Raw genomic sequence first — 19,806 nt, forward strand, 5'->3', positions numbered from 1 at the left:
AAAGCTACTTGGTTTCGGAACAAACTTACAACATTCGGTGAACAAAGCTTCCATTTGGTAGACCTTATCTAATACAAATATGATATAATATACAAATAACGACCTGGTTGGAAATAATTTCACATTTGTTGTGTGGTCTTTTGGACGGTGATACAAATCAGACTTTTGGGAAAAGTTTATGGGGACTGATCCTTTTTTTGGGAACACGTGCACTTCGTTTCTCACACCACGTGGTCGAAAACTTTGTGATACTTAAGAGCTATTCTTTAACAATAGAAGAAAAGAAACAATCGTGTCGATGCTTTTATGTATGTAGATGTATATTTGTCTCGGGTTTATCTATCCTCTCTGCAATTGCTGTTACCTCTTGCTAGGGTTATGATTTAATCTTTTGTAGAAATAAAATAGAATAGACATCAAGTGAAAACGTAACGTACCTAATACTACGGATCTATGTGGACCCGTATTTTAAATTTTTTTTTGGAACGATGAATGTCTTTTTCGTTTACATGAAACGTTGAACTACTCAGCTCAACCCGTTCAGAGATTTTTCTGCTAGGGTTGTGATTGCTTGCAAAAAATAAATAGATTAAAGCTAGACATGTTCACGAATTTCGATACTTCGAAAATGCCGGTATCGAATGAGTTTACATCGATTGGTTATAAAACTACAAGTCCTTACAGGATTTTTGATTTGGTTCGCTAAAATAGTTCGGCTAGATTTCCTTTCACAACAAAACCATCTATCAATCACTAAATAGATAAATGTGTTATACAAAGCAAACACTAAAACTATCTGACTAACGGTCAACAACAGTTTGTTTTCGTTTAGTATATAAATTCAGCTCTCCAAGCTTTGTGGTCTACTGTAGTGCATTACTAGTGATACGTCAATAAGGTTCACATCCGCATTTGCGGCATTCGCTCTGGAAATGGTACGTTGCAAGACTAGTTGGCTAGGTAGCACATTAGATGGATAGTGGATCCACTTAACCCGAAGAAGATATCACGTTAGTCGGTAACCTGCGCCGGATGAGCATGGGAGGCCACCATCTACTAGGTCGGTCTCTAAAGGATGGCACAGATCCGACCGCGATTCTGGTCGATATGTCGGCGACTGTTGGCAGTGCTGCGTCCTGTGTCACCATTCGGCCAACGCCCGGCACTCCCGGAAGGATTGATTGACTTCAGTTCGAGAAACTCGTACGCTCCTCCGTTCGTGGCCGCTAGTCGTGACCGCGCCTGTTCCCGTTGCAGTCGGTGCATGATGATGCGGTACACACCGATAATATCACTGCGCGGTCCGTTTACGACCGCACGCGCTATCATCTCTCCATTGATCCCGAGGGCTTTCATCAGTCGTCGCGTTTCCGTTTCGAGCGAATGCAGGTGCCGATTACCTTCGGAGGACACCGCAACGGTCGGATACATCACGAACCGGCCATGTTCGTCGTCGATTGTACGGTGTAGCTTCTCACGCAGATCCACTCGCTGCGATCCGTCCGGTCCTCCGCCAAGGCTTTCCGTCGTTACCAGTTCCATCGGACCGATACGTTTTTTCAACGTACGCCCGAAGGAGAAACGCCTTGCTTTGCGCTCCTGACTTCCGGCACTCTCTCTGTTGGTGCCATTGGCCGCCGCTACCGAACCGGGTGGCTCGGTGCCATTGCCAGGCATATTATTATTATAGTTTTCGCTGTTGCTTGAGTTATTGTTAATAATATTATTATTTGACACATCGTTCGATAGATCTTTGATATTATGAGCATGGTGGTTCGGAGGTCGATCGACCACGATCGTGGTTATTCCATCTTGAACAGAATCCGCCGCCGTCTTGAACGGGTGCAAAAAGTTCTCCTCCAATACACTGGTGGCACGCTTGGTGCTGCACGCAATCGTCCGTAGATTGGGAATCTCCGGATTTGCCAGACGCTCGTCACGTGAGGCAGATGATTTTGTAGAGGTTGACGTTGTTGGCTGACTCTGATGATGGTGGTGTTGATGATGATGATGGTGGTTATGGAAATGATCTAGCTGATTGTTTTTGGCAGCACTACTGATATCACGACTAGATGCATTCGACTCAGTCGAGGATAGGCGTTCGCGAGGCGTAGGCAGGAACCAGAAGAGCCCTTTCCTTCTTCTAGGAACATGGTTAGATTTGCCGGTTTGCGCGGTGGTGTGTTGTGAGATTGCTTGTGGACCGCCCCTTGCCAGTTGTGTGGCATGCTCTTGGGCGTATCGGAACCATTGGCAGTCCAACAGTTGCTCGATCGTAGGCCTACGCGATGGTGTATGCACTAGAATGCGTTCTAGAAAGGACAATAAAAATGACGGAACATCATCATCACGGCGTAGTTGAGATGAGCCGTGCGTTACTTACGAATGACACGACAACACGGCACACTCAGGCTGGTGGAGATGACAAATTCTCCTTTCAGTACCGCCGTCCTCAGCAAGGGTACGGTCGGTGCCTTGAATGGCATGCAACCCTCGAGCATGAAGTAGAGCAAGATCCCGAGTGCCCAAATGTCCACCGGGCCGCCGATGTAATGGTCATCGCTGAACAGTTCCGGGGCGGCATATGGCGGTGACCCGCAGAAGGTGTCCAGATGCTGCCAGGGACCGTTGACGAGCTGCGTACTGAAGCCAAAGTCGGCCAGTTTGATACGTTCTTCGCTAACGAGCAGTACATTTTCTGCCTTTATATCACGATGCACAAAACCTAAACTATGCTACGGAAGACAGGAAGGAATAGGAGTATTAGTATGTTCTAACAAGGTGCTAGAAGGGGCTCACTTGTTACCTACCAGATGTTTCACAGCCAGTAAAAGTTGTTGGAAAAGCAACGCGGCATGCGGTTCCTTGAGCGGACCGACGTCCGTGATGCGATTGTACAGCTCTCCGCCTTGCACCCATTCGCTGATGAGGTGTATCTTTCCCAATGTTTCTATCACTTCGAACAGTCTGCAAGCGGAGAAGAAAGACGATTAGTAGTTCGCATGAGAGGCCGAGGGAGGGAAAGAATCCCGGCGGGTTGCATACTGACCTTAGTATAAAAGGATGATAAACACACTCGAGGGTGCTTACCTCACGCGACAGCATGCGAAGTGCCTTTGCATCGAGGCGACTGGTGTCCACTACCTTGATGGCGACTTTATCTGCCGTTTTGCAAACCCATCGGGCAGCACGTGGCGGTGGCATTTTGAAATTGGATTCATCCAGATTAAGACATGTTCCGGATAAACAGCAGCAGCAGGAGTAGATAAGACAGAAGACAACATGATACAAAAAGTAGAGTAAACGAAATAGGAAAACGACAACACGGCGCGATAGCATGACCGAGGCTCTGTCGTACGTTTCATGTTAAATCACAATTATGGCACCCTCCTCCTTGGGCCGCCTTGCGATCGGGTTAACGATGGTCGTTAGGGCTAGCTTTTTGCCGGGTTCCTTTTACGTAAGGCGCGAAAAGCGCGTGCAACGGAGATCGCATTCCCCCTGTTGGAGGAACGCCGGGTAGGGAGAAACTACAAATGAAATAATCACCTTTGGTTAATTGATGAACAGCGAGTTTGACACGCGAGAAGTTGCCCCGTCCGATATCGCCACAGAACCGGTACAGCCCGATGCGCCTTCCGAGGGCTACCTAATGTCCGGTGGTGTCGGTGGAGGGTTGGCGTTGCGGTGATGGATCGGGTACAACAAGGAAGCATTATGCAGAACAGGGACGGTGGTCCGGCCGGGGCCGATCGCCAGGACGCAGGATAATTAGACGGTGGAAAGAAGGTAAATTTTTAATCAACATTAATACACATCCGGGCCGGATGGAGGTTGTAGGGTCAGTGAGGCTCGATGGGGCCACTTATCGGCGGGTGATTGATGAAACGGTGCGTATCCTTTACCAAGCGCAAGTTGATGGATGAATATGGCGTGTGTTTGTGATTTCTATCGAACAGAGATATTGAATGTTTTCATGTTGATAATCCTTTCGTTAATTGATTCCTTTGAACACCACCGTAATTAGGCATAATCTGTGGCTCAACAGGAAATAACGTTAATGACCTCGAATTACTAGAACTTGGTTCCCAGTTTTTTTTTGCTGCGCAACCGAAAAAGGATTCTATGGCAAGTGGAAGTGGAAAATCAATTCCTTTTTCCACCAAAACCCCCAAAGGCGAGTAGTAATTAAACAAATGAGCAAGTAAATATTTTTTTCATTTTCACTTGCATACAAATTATTTGGAAACTACATTTCTCGAGGTGGGGCCTAACACAGAACAGGACAAATCGGAATGGTAGAAGAAAAGTAAGGTGGCAACAGCAATTCCGGCCAACGCGAAGTCAGCAACCTACCGAGGTCTTTTAACAGGAGTCATGCCGGGTGTCCTTGACTTGGCTTTTCCATGGATGGTGTATAAAAGTCGCCGGTTTTACGATGTTTATTGCTTATAATTTAATGAGTTTCCCTTAGATTTTGATTACATTAAGCGCCAAAATCGATATGGTTTGGTGTGAATTCAAGTAAAAAGAAGCAAGGAAAGGAAGTATGTGTATGTGCCAAACATTGTACTGAGGAAAATAATTTTTCCTTTTATAGCGGAGCATGTATTTTTGAGCTTAAGCTCCCCAGGTCCGAGCATATGCAAAAACATGGACTTCTAAAATATTCCAAACTCTCATGCGAAACACACGCTACTTCAAAACTCCACGTGATACGTTCGTCGTGACGCAGTGTCAAAAAGGTAGTAAACATCGGGCACGTTCTTTGCCTACCCTCAGGCCTCTCCTCTTCCTCTTGTTCCACCCGCGTGGTAGTCGTAATAGATTAGGTGGTGAAAGTAAAGTGTTACGATTGGCGCGCTCACTTACGGAGATTACGCATTGCAGTCCCGCCGCGAGGGGCTGGCGACAAACGGAGGACGGAGGAGGAGGTCTGTGAGGCCATCATGTGGAAATACATCCTTTATGCTCCACTTCCCAGCCCACCGCACCCCCGCCAGGGAGCGACTTGACGGCGGAAGTGACTCGTTAGACATTATTTGATCTGATAAGAAAGCCCCCCCACCGCTCCTCGCTTTGGCTTCTGGCATTCCCCCGGGTAAAGTGGACACCCGGAGTCACCTTCCTGTGATGCACGGTGTGTGTTGGCAAATTCCATTGTCTGCCATTGTGCGGGGGGTGGTTGTGGCAAGGAGTTGTCAGCTAGTGGCGCTTTGTTTGAAAATTAATAATCACCACCCCCCCGTGGGGAGGTGGACACGGAGGCGGGCGCGTAAGTGATTGATGGATGTATGTTGTAACTAATAGAAATGGGCGCGTGGCAGGCTACCGGAGGTGGGGGAGTGGAGAAATGCATAGGAACCGAAGGGCTGGAAGTTACCTCTTGCGAACACCGGGGGTCATTCTGGAGGGCGGTCGTGTAGCGCTGGTAGATTGGAGTTTTTGGCGTCGGTACAGCTGATGTAAGGATGCCTTGTTCCACTGTGAAAACGATACACAAGAAAAAAGAGACGAGAAGAATGGGAAGAAACACATTATACTAAAAGTATTTACTCAAAGTCTCCCCCCACCGGTTGACCCAAAGCGATTGTCTAATAATTAAGTGGAGGATAAATATTTGAGCAGGCGAAGAAAACGATATTTCATTCGGATGAATAGCATTTTGGGGCTCATTATACCAATTTTCGGACAAAATCACGGTTGGGTTGGGCGAATAACAAACCGAGGAAACGACATAACGACCTTATTTTGGGTTTAAGATGCGGGCGAACCTTCTGCTTATACTTACTTATACATTTTTTTATTGAGGCAGGTTTCTGCTGAGCGGGACGATCGTAAGTGGTCTGTTTATCATGATTGAAAATTTGACTTTAAAATTTCGCCAATTTTCGCGTTGGTACGTTATCCTTGGTATTGATAAACCTAAGAATATTTTAAAAATGGAAAAAAAATCTTATTAGATGGTGAAGCCATAAAGGACACTTTGTTGTATATTTTTTTATTATTAGATCAATTTTTCGCAAACGTTTGAACGGTGACTCTAAGACTCCCTGAAACTTAAGGAGTTAAAGGATGCAGCAACCGTCCCAGAACGCCCCAGTACAATCACCTCTCGGGGAACAGGACGGGATTAGGAATTAGCGAACGAAAATCGTGCCACATTTGCCTGGTGATAAATGGCTAAATCAATTAAAGTGTTTTATAAATATCACAACTGTTTGTTTCCACAAGCCACGAGTTCTACGGCCTACCAGGGAGGGACGGAGGGGATTTGGAAATGTTTGCGTGGCCGGTTAGAGCGCGCAAGACATTCTGGAACGGCGGTTGACTTTGCGATCCGCGTGAGGCGTGAACAAGCAAACACACCAAGCAAACGCACACGGACGGGGATGGAAACAGCATTAGCATCAATTCATGCACCATCGCCTGGATCCGTTGCCGGTGCTGATATCAATATTTGGCCAGCTAGTGGTATAAAAATAGCCAACGCCAAACGACCGCGGGGTTTGCAAAGTGGAAGGTGTTAATTCAAACTACTTCGTCGCGGGCGTCCGGAACGTGTGACGATTAGTGACGCTGTTATCGCTCTTTTCAACGGCTGCTTCTTAGCCCGGAGCTGATGGTTCGTAGTTCATAAATTCAGAACCCTCCACACCCTCCCCATCCGGCTACCAACAGAGAGAAAAAGATCATAGTGTTGTTTGCGTGTTGTCCAAATGAAGTCCTCCCCGAGTTTCCCTCCGCGCTTTTGGCAATCGAGTTTTAATCGATCAAACGAAAAGAAACTGCAAAGTGAAGTACGATAGTCCATCAATGGATCAAACAGACGCGAAGCTCGGCCGAAGGTGAGAGCTGGCTTTGTTCCCTGTACCGGAATGCGCGATGCGAAGAGGAAATGTCTTACTTCCGCCCACCACCAAGCAGGAGGGACAGGAAATGATGGATTATCACTAACTCCTGGGGCATTAGGTTCGGTTAAGGGGGGCGTAAACAATTCCGACCTCCTCGTGAATATTTCCCGCCACGCAAGGATTCCTCTGCTTTCGGCATGAGGTCGCATGCCAATTATCATGCTTCCACCCCACAACAGAATGGGATGCTAAATAATTTCACATTTTTATTGATTCGCTCCGAATGCAACCTACCGCGAATCGCCAACGAAACGAGTTCATAGTTCTCGGGTTTTCCCGGTCCACACCCACCGTGGACCTGGAGTATCCACTTGTGCAAACAGAGCTCGGCAACAGAGCCGGCGGAAAACCGGCCAAGGAAAAACATCCACAAATTACTCTCGTTTATGATGGTGGGAAAATGGATACCTTCCCGGTGGTATTTCGTTACACGCTCACAGGATTGATCAGAAAATGGGACACCCGGTCCTCATTCGGTGCAAACAGTCGACCAGTCGGGCTTTCATTTCCCGAGTATCGGAGAGTAGTAGAACGAGATGGCTCTGATGGCGCCCCCCGAGAAAAAAACATCCTGCCAACCGAAGGTTCAAGGTTAAGTGCGAGTTCAGCACTCTGGCAAAGGCAAGCCGCTTCGGGCGCTCGTTTGAATTTCATGAAGTTTTCCATCCTTGAATAGAGCCGTAGGTTGTCGAAAAAGTGTATTTTTTGTGTGTCTGCGTGTAGATGTGTGTATGGGTGTTTGTATGTGTGTCTAAGAGTGTGCATCGTTGAGTACTTTTTAGCTAAGACTCTTCTTTTCTCCTGCATCAAAAATAGTAGCAATGAATTTTTGAAAATACCATTTCCCTTTTCAAAACCGTTACCGGTGAAAAATTTTTAGTAAAACTAAGCTAAAGTAAATAGTCCCCAATATTCTATGACGATTTCAACAACATTTTAAACTAAAGATTTTGCGACTTTGTTTTGTAGTAAGAAAAAAAAATGCCCGCTGGTTTAGAAGCTTCCAATGGAACAGCATGTTCTGGAGCGGGCTGTGGAGGGCTTTGTATATAAAATCTGTTTTATTCGAAATCGATATTTGGCGTACGGGCCGCAGGAAACCGTTTGGTTGTGGCCTCTATTCGCTTTGGGACTTGGGGCTTGTTTTTCGGTTTTGTCTTCCGCCGTTCGACGACACCTTCGAGGAGGCTTCGAAGCACCTGGCTATGTTCGGAAGAAGGTCAGGTTGCACCCGCACAAACCCGAAGCAATAAAGTACATACATATAACGGACTAGAGCCGTCGGTCGACTCGTGCCGTGAACAAAATGTTGCGCCATAACGCCCGGTCCTGTGCTGCAGATCTCCAACTCGAAACACCGATCCTCCGCAAGTCTGCCTCGACCTGGTCAAGCCATCGTACTCGCTGCGCCCCTCTCCTCCGCGTGCCGATTGGGTCCTTTTCGATGACCTCCCTGGCTGGATAGCTAGCAGGCCTCCTCGCTATATGTCCCAGCCATCTTAGTCTCCCGATTTTCACCAGGACACCAATTGGGGGATCACCTAGCAGCTCGTACAGCTCATCATTCCACCGCCTTCTCCAAGCGCCGTTCGCGTCCCGCACCCCTCCGAAGATCGAACGTAGCACCTTGCGTTCAAAAACGCCAAGTGCGCGCAGATCGCCTTCCAGTAAGGTCCATGTCTCATGTCCGTAGAGCACAACGGGCCTTATTAGAGTCCGGTAGAGCGTCAATTTTGTTCGCCTGGAGACACGACCAGATCGCAGCCACTTACGTAGACTACAGAAGGTGCGATTTCCAGCGAGGATGCGCCTCCGAATTTCCAAGGATGTGTCCGAGTCACATGTGACTTGGGATCCAAGGTATACGAAGGAACCCACCTCCTCCAGAGTGTCGTTATCCAAGGTGATGCCGGGAAAGGTATCTGGGGTGTTATCCCTAGACCCTAATCCTTGCATGTATTTTGTCTTTGACGTGTTGATCTGGAGTCCAACTCGCTGAGCTTCTGACTTAAGTCCAGCATACGTTTCCGCAACCGTCCTCTTGTTGATCGCAACAATGTCAATGTCAAATAAAGTGCCCAACGGGAATGGAGCCCACCTGGTGTCCCGGGGTCGAACTCTCTTGAGGAATTCTTTTTTAATGAGTAGGCTTTGGAATTTTAATTTGGCATTAGATGACCCGGTGGTGATATCACACGGGTTGAAAATAGCTTCCGAAATTGGTTGCATAAAACAGTTTTGCAACCGTTGCCTTCTCCGAGGCCGGAGGTTTGCGTTTGATAAGTGCGACGGAACATATCTTATCTTAGAAATGCATATACATACATCAAAAAGCGGGTTGATGCCGAAGTCCAAGCCCGTCAGTTGGACGATTGAAAAGCAAAGCATGCCTTGAAGTTAAAATTCACATTTGGGACACTATCTATCCGGCGAATGAAGGTCGCGGAGGTAAGTGACAAGCGACGCAGATAAGAAGATGTGAAAGCCGCCGACGATGCGTGATGTGTCAGGTCCGGAATCAAGATTTACGAGTGTGGACATAACACCGGAAGCCGTACGTGCCCCGGTCAATAGCGGCCGGCCAGTAGGAGCAGGTCCCGGTCCGGAGGTCATTTGTTTTTCATTAGACACGAGCCGTTTCCTGCTTGGCCCGGAAGACAGGACCACGTTCGCACGTTCTTGTGGGGCCTGCAACATTCGTTCTCATTCGTTTATCGATTGTGATGGAATATTTGAATAAAAATTCTCAACAACGTTGCTCTACTACTCCAGAATTGGAGCTCTGCGTTGCTCCACTTCGTGACTTGGGGTTGTTTCGTCGTCAGCATCAATTTCTTCACTTTCCGAAACGGGCCCGGGCATGGATCTCAATGTCAGCAAATTGAGACGTTGTTGGTACAATTGAATTAAAAGGCAGCAAGTCTTATCATTCGCGTGCCGGGCGGCCCCATTTTCCTGTCCCCTTCCCATTCATCCGCCAGCGCAGAGGGCAATTGAGCATGGCCGTCTAGGGCTGGAGTGCAATCGTACCGAGGCCAGTTCGGGAGGACGGATGTAATCTTCTATTCGGTGCTTTTCACAGCGCGGACTCGTGCCGAAGGGCCACTGAGAAGGCGGAGGTAAGCAATAAATTATCAATCAACTGATACGTCTCTTATCGATCGCGGTAAAGTGCAACCGTTCGCTGCATTGGGGAAGTATTTAGCTATTTTGCATGGGAGAAAGTTAGGTTTGCACAACAAATGATAGTTTCCAACTCTTCCAACTAGTTTAGAGCATGCATCAAATGATAAAACAGAAAATTGAGGTCTCTCTTCGTACATATAAATATTGCGATTACCGAGGGTAAAAATAGTGTCTATCGAGCAGCGAACGCTAACGTCTTTCGGAAGGTGGCACTTTGGTTATTATAATGTCACTCTCTAAAGTTCATACGGGAACAGGTATATTTTCAGCCCTTCAAGCTGCGGAAGCTAACAAACAAACCGCACTAGAAAGCATACACGATTGGATAAGGCAAAAGTTTCATCGAAAGTGGGAGAGAGTGGTTCGCATATTATGGGGCGACCAAAATAGAACATCCACTCCGAGGATTCGGCACCATCAAGATGGAAAAGGGTAATTTATCCGTGTGCTCGGCGCGATCATGTGTGTTGACACAACGGCGAAGCAGTGAAAACCAATCTCTGAAACATGCAAACATGCCAAGGGACTGTCTACCAATTGAGGAAAAAGTAGATTAAGATGTGTTTGCTAACACAAACCGTGAGCAGTGAAGAAGCCTCATGCTTCGAAGGGAATAACTTCCATTAAATTTAAGAAGAAAAACATTATGGACGTCAGTATTGGTTTCCATCCCGAAATATGGATCTGATTAGAGGAACTAATCCATGATAAAACGTACCGTTCTTCTTTTTCAAATTCAAGTAAACAATCTTCGTTTCGCGTGTGCTCTTTCCACTTCGAGTTTGAATGATACTTGAGCGGAATTGCTCAGACCTTGCACAACAATCAGCAAGCTTTATGTTGCTTACGAGCCTACGAGTTAGAAATTATCATAATAATCTTATATTATTTGCATTATCAATAGCACCACCATCATCATTATTATCGTTCGCATCCATCCGGTTGCATCTGAGCAAAGATTGTGCACTTAAAACAGATTGCACGGAACAAATCGGCGACCGGGAGCAGACTGTCGAAATGGAAATTAACCTCAAGTTTCCGGAATTTGAATCGTACCTCTAGGCTTAATCTATTCGCTTGAATTCCACCGAAAGTTATGTTTGTCAGTAAATTGATTAAAAAACTAATTAAAATTTAGGGCCTGACCTTGTAACTGTGCCGGGTGAAAGTACCGCAGAAAAGAAAAAAAAAATAGAAAACCCCAAAACCATCAGCCAACGACCATGATCTCGTGGGAGTCGCGACCATTACCTTGGCGTGGTCAAGGCCCATCGTGGTCCCGGTTCATGCTCACTCTATATATGGTTGACAAAATGGCCCGGTAGCACGAAGCGCAGGAGACCGGCAGTGGGCGGGGTGGGAGCGGGGCACGATACTGGCACGAGTGTAAATAATAATCAAGTGCAGCCTCGATGCTTCTGGTCTGGAACTTGGAGTGCCCAGGAATATGTACATACCGAGGCAGAAGCGTCAAGTGGTCGTGAACGTGGTTCCCATGGCGGATGTAAAAACATATGGTTAGTCAAACATTCCAGTACCACCCACAATCCGTTGCCAGCTGGTCGTTTTTTTTATATATATTTTTCCATGAATTTCTACAGCTTACGCAATGAGATTTCAAGTCACAAAGTAAGCTATGATTTTAAAAGTTTTTCCTCCTTTCATTGCCTACCAACCAGACATTCCACATTTCACAGATTGTTCCGTAATGGCGTACATCGCTCCACGGGGACTGAACATCGGCATAACGGATGAGACATTGGGAATTCAAATTGTATAATTTAAAACAAATGCTACCATTCTCGGCCCTGGAGAAATTGTGGTGGATTATTGTATAAATAAGTGATGAAAAAAAGGCCATGACGCCGAGCACAGGCCGTTTGTAGTGGAATCCTGGAGTGAAGTAGTCGTTTTGTATTTTTTTGCCAGGATTGACTCACTTTTCGGCACGTTCAGTAGGGGTGCTTTTTTTTTTGTAGTTTTTTGACAAAGGTTTTTTAGAGAAGTAGCATGCAACGTCAATGCTATGGTACACGATAAGACGCCAAAAGTGAGCGCCAGGAAAAAGGGCAAATAATATGACTTTACACTGATAAGATCCAAAGCGGCCGGAGTTTTGCGTGACACCAGGTACAAGCACATGTCTAAGTGAAACATGCTACAGTAGCTCGATTTTGTTAGGGTATTTTTTTCAAATTTAGTTTTACATTATTCGGTTCTATTATGCACCATATCGATCACTTTAGTCGACCAATCAATCATTGCATAACATAGTTTTGAACGATAGCTATTGGTTTTTATTAGTTATCGCATGCGAACTTCATTTTATTTTTACATAGTAAAGGTATAGTAGCATATTTTTTTCCCGTCACAACCTCGGTCAATTTGTATAATATTTTAAGATTACGTTTTACTTACTTTCATTTCGAATTAATGGTATACCAAAAGAACACTACACTGACTCTATTTCATTTTCATACGAATAGCTTCCTTTTTTTCCCCCAGAATATAAATCATGTGATCATGTAAATGGACACTATTCTTCGCCAACACGGACTCAACAATCGCGACGGTAGTACACTAGGAGGAGATGAAATGTGCACGGCGGAAAACACTGTTCACTAGCTGGCGCTGACGTTTTGTCGTAACTGTGTCGCTTGTAATTTGGCAACCAGCATCAGCAACTTTTTGTTGGTCGGGAACTATGGTATAAAAAAATAAAAATAAATTATATCAACAACAACGATACACACACACACATAAACACCCTTGCACAATACAGTGGGCACGGGTTTTCCTTCAAAAACAGTATCACTCTTTGGGAAGCAACAAAATCGGCTACTGCCTCTCGCCTTGTGTAGCCAACAAGCGTGTCCGCAAGGTCGTTATAGTACATTCGGTGGACATTTACTTTATTCCGTTCAATTCGTTCCACTATTTTTGGGATGCCATTTTTTACTCAATCTTTCTGCGGTGTTTTGGATTCACATTTAGTCGTACTACTAGAGATAATAAGGTTCACAGTGTTGATGCACTGAATGGCACAGCGAAAGTCACCATCGCCGACTGAGGTGTACAAATTTAAAACATTGTGTCACTCGAGATGCAGACGAATAAAGTAGGCCATTTTAAAAACACAACACGGCAAAATGAACTGGGAAAACTGGGTGGTCAACAGATTGAAAAGCGTTCGAGGCTGATGCTGTAACCCTCCCCCTCAGGTGCATCGTATCGCGACGAGGACAGAGTGCATTCAACGCTTCACCACTGAAACAGATGTGCCCGGTGATATAAAACTGTGTGCAAAGAAAGTGCTCTGCTTGCTGAAACTCTACACGGCCCGGAAACGAAGTGGGAGTATGTCAAGAACAGGGAGGTGAAATTGATAAGCGGCACAGAGTTTTCTTCAATAAAAACAGGTTCCACGAGGTTGCGGATACGTTTGACAAAATTGCTTCTCAAGCAGTTTACAACAACTTTCGTTATCGAACGTCATCATCATGCGTGCCGCAGGCTACGTAATGTACTGAGAATAATCACGAACACCACAGTACGCGGGAGAGAGAAAACGATAGGATAAGAGCATCACACGCGGCGGAGAGAACGGAAGAGGAGAGTACATAAAATTGTGAGAAAAATTGGGCACAATCCGCCGGGGGGGGCTCCGGGGCGTTTATCCGACGAATGATGCGGAGCAAGATGACAAGGGATGGTGACGGTGTTAATTTACTTTTTTCCCAACTGCGGTATCGGGCACAGAAATGAATAAAGTATACGGGATTAAATTAAGGAAACGAGAGCATCTCAGATGAAGGGCTGTTTGTGGTCGGTTGCTGTCCTCATCCGGTTTCACTCAACAGCGGCACGCTGGAAGGAAGTAGCCCGGACGATCGAAGATCATGCCCCATGTAACGAGGAAACTATTAGATTACAGAGACGTATCATGGTAAAACCGGAGAGTAAACATATTTTTCTCGCATAGACTGGTTTGGGAATTTTGCTGAGTTTAGATGGGGTTTTAAGGGCACAGTGCACTTTTTAGTATTGTTGTTTGCTCGCTTATCAGCACTAACATCTGGCATCTGCGGGGTTCCAGATTTTGAGCGCGGTGTCTTTTCGATGCACGTTATCATGGCCGATGCGTTCACCATCGCATCTTCGTCACACGGCAAAGATGTTCCCCTCACTATGGATACCGTTTTCTGTTCGTTCGGCAGCAAGATGAAACTTCAAGATGAAAGGAAAATCTTCATCCATTTCCGGTTAAACGCAGGAAAACAAAATAGCGAATCACGAGCAACCCGTCCCCGCCGAAAAACGGATGGTCCGCGCTTTGAAACCCACCCTGCGAAAACGGCACCGTCGCGTACAAACTTTTCCTACCCCGCGACTTGATTATGATTCCGTCCGATACGGACCGGCGACCGAATTGAACTGGCTCGCGGACTTTTTCCGCGGCACGATCTATGCTTCGTGGGTTCACAATGCGACACACACTACCTTATAAATGCTGTACCTCCCTAGATGTACAGATCTTGTTTTTCTTAAATAAATTCTTAAAAATGTAAACTAAATTATCTTTACCAAAAAATTAAATGCTCGTTACTATCAATCTTTCTGTAAATTCGTTCTAAAAATTTGAACTACTGTACATGAAAAAAAACTTTGGTTGCTGATTTATCGACCTGAGCTGGAAGAAAAGTATTGCAGTACTTCTAGGTTGAAGAATAGTAGGCCAAGAAAAACGATGTAATTTACATATCATCGTTTGTATATTGTTTACTGTTGGTAGAACTTCAACTGATATGTTGTTTTACTAGATTTATTACATCACAAATGCTTCAATAATACGTAATGCCCTAACCGGCCTTACCTATGTTGATCAAAAATCTCCAAGGTGTTGTAAGGAATAAGCTGTTTATAGCTTCAACGTGCAGATGAAAATAATTGGGGTTCCGGATTTCCACGTGCGTAAAACGGTTCGAAAATATCGCACGAGGACTAGAATATACCCCTGAGGTTGTAGGCTCCAATCTCAACCAAAACCAGGCACGCTTATACGCTAGTTATGCCAGAGTAGAAGGAAATTGGCGATGAGATCTCAATTATTCGTTGCACGATATACGATTAGGATCCAAACAAAACAGCATGGTCATGCCATGTTTGCAAACCTAGAGTTTATCAACGTGTTTTCAATTAGCGCCAAGTTGTATGCTATGTTAACCCCATGTGGACATGTAAAAAAGCGTAATGGTTCCTACCCGTTCTGGCATACCTTCCTCTAGCCGAGCAAATGAAAAATTCCACTTTTCTGCATTTGACTCGGTCGTACATGAAAACTCTACGCGAGACAAAAACACCACTCTCATGCAATGCATGTTAAATTACGTGTGAACATTTTTAGTTGCCTTTTCCATCTTGCCACCGTTTTCGGAAGTTCCGATTATGCTGACCAACCCGCACAGGTTGAATGTAAGCGGTGATAACAAGACCGCATTAGCACACGTGATGCCAATGTTGCCTCGGGCTTAAACTGTGCTTGGCGTAAAGCTTCACGGGGTAGTTTTATAGTGAAGCCTTTATTATTGTCGCTCGGACAACGACTTTCCACAGTGGGGGCAACACTGTGTTTCTTGTTCGTGGCCGCACGCGCCACCCGGAAGTGCAACGGAAATGCAAATAACAGTAAGCTATGCTGCGATGGAGCAGGCTGTTTCAAAGAGCATAACATCGCTACCTCGCATGGTGTGCATGCGAGAGGAATGCATACGTTTGTACGCTTCGCTTTCGTGCCATTCGGCTATTAAATCCAGGGCTTGAGAGTTTCGTCATTCATGCTTGGAGTAAAACAAATTGAATTGGAGAATACGGACCTCTTTTCCAATGGATTCCGTGGAGTGGGGCATATGAGTGTTTTATTGTTCGAGATCAGTTTGAGTCAAACATACAAAATAGTACAATACATTTTCTTTCCATAACTTCAAGATGGTTAGCGCACTGGTTGACCGTACTTGAGCATCGACGAAAAATTGCACGTGGAATGGTATAGATGCTATTAGTGGAAGAAATCACATGTATCTAATAAATCACGACTTCTGGCAGCAACTGCTGGCGCTTGTACTGCTGCTGTTTGTAGTCGCTGATGTAGGTGCTACGGTCTTCAAGGATCCATCGACAACTTCCGGTTGCTGTCGCTGGCGTATTCGCTGTAGTAAATTTTCCTTCCATTCTTCTTCCGGTACGCCGCGGGCCCAATCCGGTACGGCAGTGGTGGGCAGTTTTATGGCCGCCATAACGTTTACTATCTGTAAAATGTAGAACAGAGTATGTGTGTAAAATAAACCGAAACGGAGTAAACAAAAAAGGACGGGAAATGGAAGAACACTTTTTCAACATTGCGGTTTTGTGAAACGAACGACATGTTCCAGCGGATCCGACTGTTTGATGTTTCCGAGGAGCCATTTGGACGATATTGGCCTTGAACAGGCATCGGAAGGACATTTCCATTTAGTTGAGTATTATAAATTCAAGGTATGGTCGGAACAAAGTAAAATATTTATAAAATAACACAAACAACGAGCTTAGTGCAGTCTCTAACATTTAAAATTTTGGTGAAGGTTGTTTTTTAAGACTTCGGGAAAATATGCGTAATGTGAATGGACAAAAAAGGACAAAATATTCGTAATTACCTCTGCAGCTTTTGTAGGATCAATTTCGATATTTAGTTCATTGGGTCGTGGTGCGTTCCATACGTCGACGTTTAGCAGTTCCGTGTTTACGGTACTGCGCAGATCTGATTCAGCTGGTTCATTTAAATCAACTTCCATTCCGGATTCTATATCATCTTCCATTTGGGATAACCGTCGATTGGGCTGGTTCAGTTCGTCCACGTTCAATGGTTGATACCCTTCGTAAGCATGGTTATCGCCAATCGAGTCATTGTCGCTTTCATCTTCGCTGAACGGATCAACATGAATGGTGTGATTTTCGTCTACTGTAAATGTGTCTTCTTTTTCCGCCTGGCCCGGCAAATCTGGGAGGCCCATTTTCTATCGATGGAAAACAAACAAAACATGTATTAGATTCAGTTGGATGTTAGAATATACTGTCATGTTGTGATTTAAAATTTAAAAGACTGATTTTAATGCATACATCCATCACTAACCAAAGAAACCATCAACTAAAAAGGAGGTCTTTGATGATAAACATAATAAAATAGTGTTTGCATCTGCGTCGTTCAAAGCTATGGTTTAGCTGGGTTACCATGGTGAATTCAAGTTATTTTCACTGATAGATACGAACAACTCAAACTGCTTGTAACAATGTCGTCGGATGGTAGAAAAAGTAAGTATTTTCATAATTGACTATGTACAAGAAATAATACATGTGCATTTTACAGTCATCCAAGTCCAACTATCCAACATAGAGCGCAACTACCGAAAATTACAGTCAGAGTACAACTGGAAGCCAATGTCGGAAACGATTCAACAGTTCCGAGCCAAATTTCCATTACAATTCGACGATAAAGCTAGTTTAGTTTATCGCACCGACCGGCTGAACTACATAAAATCTTCACAACCGAAACTAGCACAAGAAGTGAGAAAGCCACTGAAGCGATATGGAAGATCGGATGAATCACGTCCTATTGTTGAACCTTCCGAACCGTACCGTTTTGGGCAACTATGCAATAAACCTGTCGATAGGCCGAAGGATGTTACGTTCACTAACGCGAAAGGATTTGCCCGGCTAGTTGATCCGTATCTTACTACAACAATGAAGGACATTGTACCGCAGGTGAATCCGCTACATGATACGGTCACATTTTGGAACTGGGCCGATAGAGAAGAACGGGAGCGGATTCCCAAGGCGGTCAATTCTCTGCAACCCCGTATGATGATTCCAGTATTCAAGCACAAGCTAAATAACGGTTTCGTCAGTGAAATGCAAGCAAACTTTGTGAAGCCTGTGGAGATGGAGTTCCGACTGGACCCTACAGTCGTCCGCCCTATTGTACTGGATCCCACCGATCGTGCCGAGACTGTAACGGAGAACTCTATGTACGGAGATACGAAGAACTGTGCGAAAATTCTAAAACAAAGAAAATTTGAATAAATGTACCTCGAGTTTGAGAGATTTTAATGTAAAACTTTCTTTCGACAACGGCAGCACGTCAACAAACACTTCGTCTAGTTAAAACAGCTGATTTATTTTGACACTCCTGACAACTGTCAGTGGGAGGGTTTGAATTTCTATTTGTCACTTCCTAGTCGTAAAATCAAATGGCCAACGGCAATTTTCGATTTGTTCCTGCTACAAAGTTATGTAGAACATATTTATCCGCTTAATAATCAATGCATCTTGCTTGCAACGTTTTCTTGCATGTGTTTTCAAATGCATGCGTTTCCAAATGCAGCTTTTCATGCAAGTCTTCTGGCACATCTACATAGGTACGGTCAAGTCCTGCGGTAAATATAAACTCGCGTAGCTTTTCTACATCAACGGAATCATCAGCACTGGACCAAACTGTGAACGTCACATCGTTCGTATCTTTCAAAGCACAGTATAGACGAATCATATTCGTAACACTTTTTGCAACGATACCTGCCCGAACAGGGAATGTGATTGCATTACCAGCCTTGTCGATGTTATTCGATTGAATAACGTTGACCATTGCATCCACTTGCGCATCCGTGTACGAACCGTCAGTAAAGTCTGGCCCCCAGCGAGTGGTCCAACCGATGGACAGGGTCGCTTTGCCAAGCTTCCTAGCTGCTGTGAAGAATCTTGATGGGTCTACCGGGATGGTAGCAGTGTTGTCAACCGGTCCTGGCAAAATATCCGCATTGATCCACGTGTCAAACTTGGCCATATCGTATCCAGCACGAATAATGTCGATCGAACGTTCAAAAGCACCGATGGATTTGAAATCTAGCTTGATGCCTTTTAGTTTCGTCGAATGATTAGCATCTCGGTTGAATTGTAGCACACGCTTCAGGAATGTTTCAAGTGATAGGTTTGACTCCACTGACGGCGGATGAGCCATGATGGGTATTTCATGCTCTTTGTTCACATCGTCGATCAGATACCCAAGGGAAATATCCGCTTCAATGAACTGGGTGTCACCTAATGGGTGTAATGGGAGTGTTACAATGAGCAAAACATAAAAGTGCATTTGATCATGCACATGTACATACTTTCAAGCACGCGTGTAAGGAAATCAGCATCGTTGACTGCATGCGCCCATGTCACCTTAGTAAGATTGGATTTGGCGTCTGCAATGCCTATCGAGCTTCCCGAAGCGAGCACTGAAATTGGAGAAGGAAATACATCAATCACGTACCTTAACTGTTGCAATAGATTACGTCAATCAAATCTTACCCAAAATCAAATTAATCAGAATGGAACGAAACATGTTTCTCATGAAACTGGATTGTTCAACTTGGTCTTTGACAAACCACTAATAAATCATCGAAAAGGCTAATCTGAAGCAAGTGTTTCCTTGGTTTCATAGCTAATCACGTTATCCTTATCTGTTTAATACGGTATTTATTGTGGATTGGTAGCTTGCTGATAAAGATGCGCCTACTTACTTGCGTTTTTGTTTTAGAAATCCCGATTAAACGTAGGCTGCTGTAAAAAACGAAAACATTGGTGAAACAAGGCAAATGTAAATACGGGCAACAGCTGATGGAACTGTCAAATTGAC

General features: G+C 44.9%; 4 protein-coding genes and 1 long non-coding RNA gene across 6 annotated transcripts; 1 reads left to right on the top strand and 4 right to left on the bottom strand.

The window, feature by feature from the left end:
* Positions 1–295: 295 nt before the first annotated feature.
* Positions 296–5,479, bottom strand: LOC131294195 (MAP/microtubule affinity-regulating kinase 3). The gene is made up of 6 exons (XM_058322244.1): positions 5,384–5,479; positions 3,550–3,649; positions 3,050–3,161; positions 2,811–2,967; positions 2,384–2,735; positions 296–2,312 (listed from the first exon to the last, which is right to left on the bottom strand). The coding sequence occupies exons 3-6, from the start codon at positions 3,103–3,105 to the stop codon at positions 1,069–1,071; spliced, it is 1,809 nt and encodes a 602-aa protein (XP_058178227.1). The 5' UTR covers positions 3,106–3,161; positions 3,550–3,649; positions 5,384–5,479; the 3' UTR covers positions 296–1,068.
* A 320-nt stretch (positions 5,480–5,799) lies between these two features.
* Positions 5,800–14,522, bottom strand: LOC131282220 (uncharacterized). The gene is made up of 3 exons (XR_009188662.1): positions 14,445–14,522; positions 12,519–12,802; positions 5,800–5,925 (listed from the first exon to the last, which is right to left on the bottom strand). It is a non-coding gene; the product is annotated as an uncharacterized LOC131282220 (long non-coding RNA).
* A 1,664-nt stretch (positions 14,523–16,186) lies between these two features.
* On the bottom strand, positions 16,187–17,212 carry LOC131282937 (uncharacterized). Its single transcript, XM_058312484.1, has 3 exons — positions 17,207–17,212; positions 16,790–17,149; positions 16,187–16,405 (listed from the first exon to the last, which is right to left on the bottom strand). The coding sequence occupies exons 1-3, from the start codon at positions 17,210–17,212 to the stop codon at positions 16,187–16,189; spliced, it is 585 nt and encodes a 194-aa protein (XP_058168467.1).
* A 210-nt stretch (positions 17,213–17,422) lies between these two features.
* On the top strand, positions 17,423–18,212 carry LOC131281496 (uncharacterized). The gene is made up of 2 exons (XM_058310830.1): positions 17,423–17,444; positions 17,500–18,212. The coding sequence occupies exons 1-2, from the start codon at positions 17,423–17,425 to the stop codon at positions 18,210–18,212; spliced, it is 735 nt and encodes a 244-aa protein (XP_058166813.1).
* Positions 18,213–18,287: 75 nt separating this feature from the next.
* Positions 18,288–19,748, bottom strand: LOC131292896 (protein FAM151B). Of its 2 annotated transcripts, XM_058320994.1 has the most exons (4): positions 19,691–19,715; positions 19,479–19,630; positions 19,295–19,405; positions 18,288–19,223 (listed from the first exon to the last, which is right to left on the bottom strand). In XM_058320994.1, exons 2-4 carry the CDS (start codon positions 19,519–19,521, stop codon positions 18,442–18,444), a joined length of 936 nt encoding a protein of 311 aa, XP_058176977.1. In that variant the 5' UTR covers positions 19,522–19,630; positions 19,691–19,715; the 3' UTR covers positions 18,288–18,441. The 2 variants fall into 2 exon arrangements, with proteins under 2 accessions (XP_058176977.1, XP_058176985.1); XM_058321002.1 differs by lacking the exon at positions 19,479–19,630 and having other exon boundaries at positions 19,691–19,748.
* Positions 19,749–19,806: the final 58 nt, after the last annotated feature.

This window comes from Anopheles ziemanni, chromosome 2, assembly GCF_943734765.1.
Source record: "Anopheles ziemanni chromosome 2, idAnoZiCoDA_A2_x.2, whole genome shotgun sequence".
Classification (NCBI taxonomy): domain Eukaryota; kingdom Metazoa; phylum Arthropoda; class Insecta; order Diptera; family Culicidae; genus Anopheles; species Anopheles ziemanni.

Coding starts and splice junctions, on each gene's coding strand:
- LOC131294195 (XM_058322244.1), bottom strand. CDS start 3,105: ATGCTGTCGCGTGAGGTAAGCACCCTCGAGTGTGTTTATCATCCTTTT. Junction 2,968..3,049: donor TATCATCCTTTTATACTAAG/GTCAGTATGCAA, acceptor CTCCGCTTGCAG/ACTGTTCGAAGTGATAGAAA. Junction 2,736..2,810: donor TACTGGCTGTGAAACATCTG/GTAGGTAACAAG, acceptor TGTCTTCCGTAG/CATAGTTTAGGTTTTGTGCA.
- LOC131292896 (XM_058320994.1), bottom strand. CDS start 19,521: ATGAGAAACATGTTTCGTTCCATTCTGATTAATTTGATTTTGG. Junction 19,406..19,478: donor TCTGATTAATTTGATTTTGG/GTAAGATTTGAT, acceptor CTCCAATTTCAG/TGCTCGCTTCGGGAAGCTCG. Junction 19,224..19,294: donor CCTTACACGCGTGCTTGAAA/GTATGTACATGT, acceptor TACACCCATTAG/GTGACACCCAGTTCATTGAA.
- LOC131281496 (XM_058310830.1), top strand. CDS start 17,423: ATGTCGTCGGATGGTAGAAAAA. Junction 17,445..17,499: donor GTCGTCGGATGGTAGAAAAA/GTAAGTATTTTC, acceptor TGCATTTTACAG/TCATCCAAGTCCAACTATCC.
- LOC131282937 (XM_058312484.1), bottom strand. Junction 16,406..16,789: donor ATCCTACAAAAGCTGCAGAG/GTAATTACGAAT, acceptor TACATTTTACAG/ATAGTAAACGTTATGGCGGC.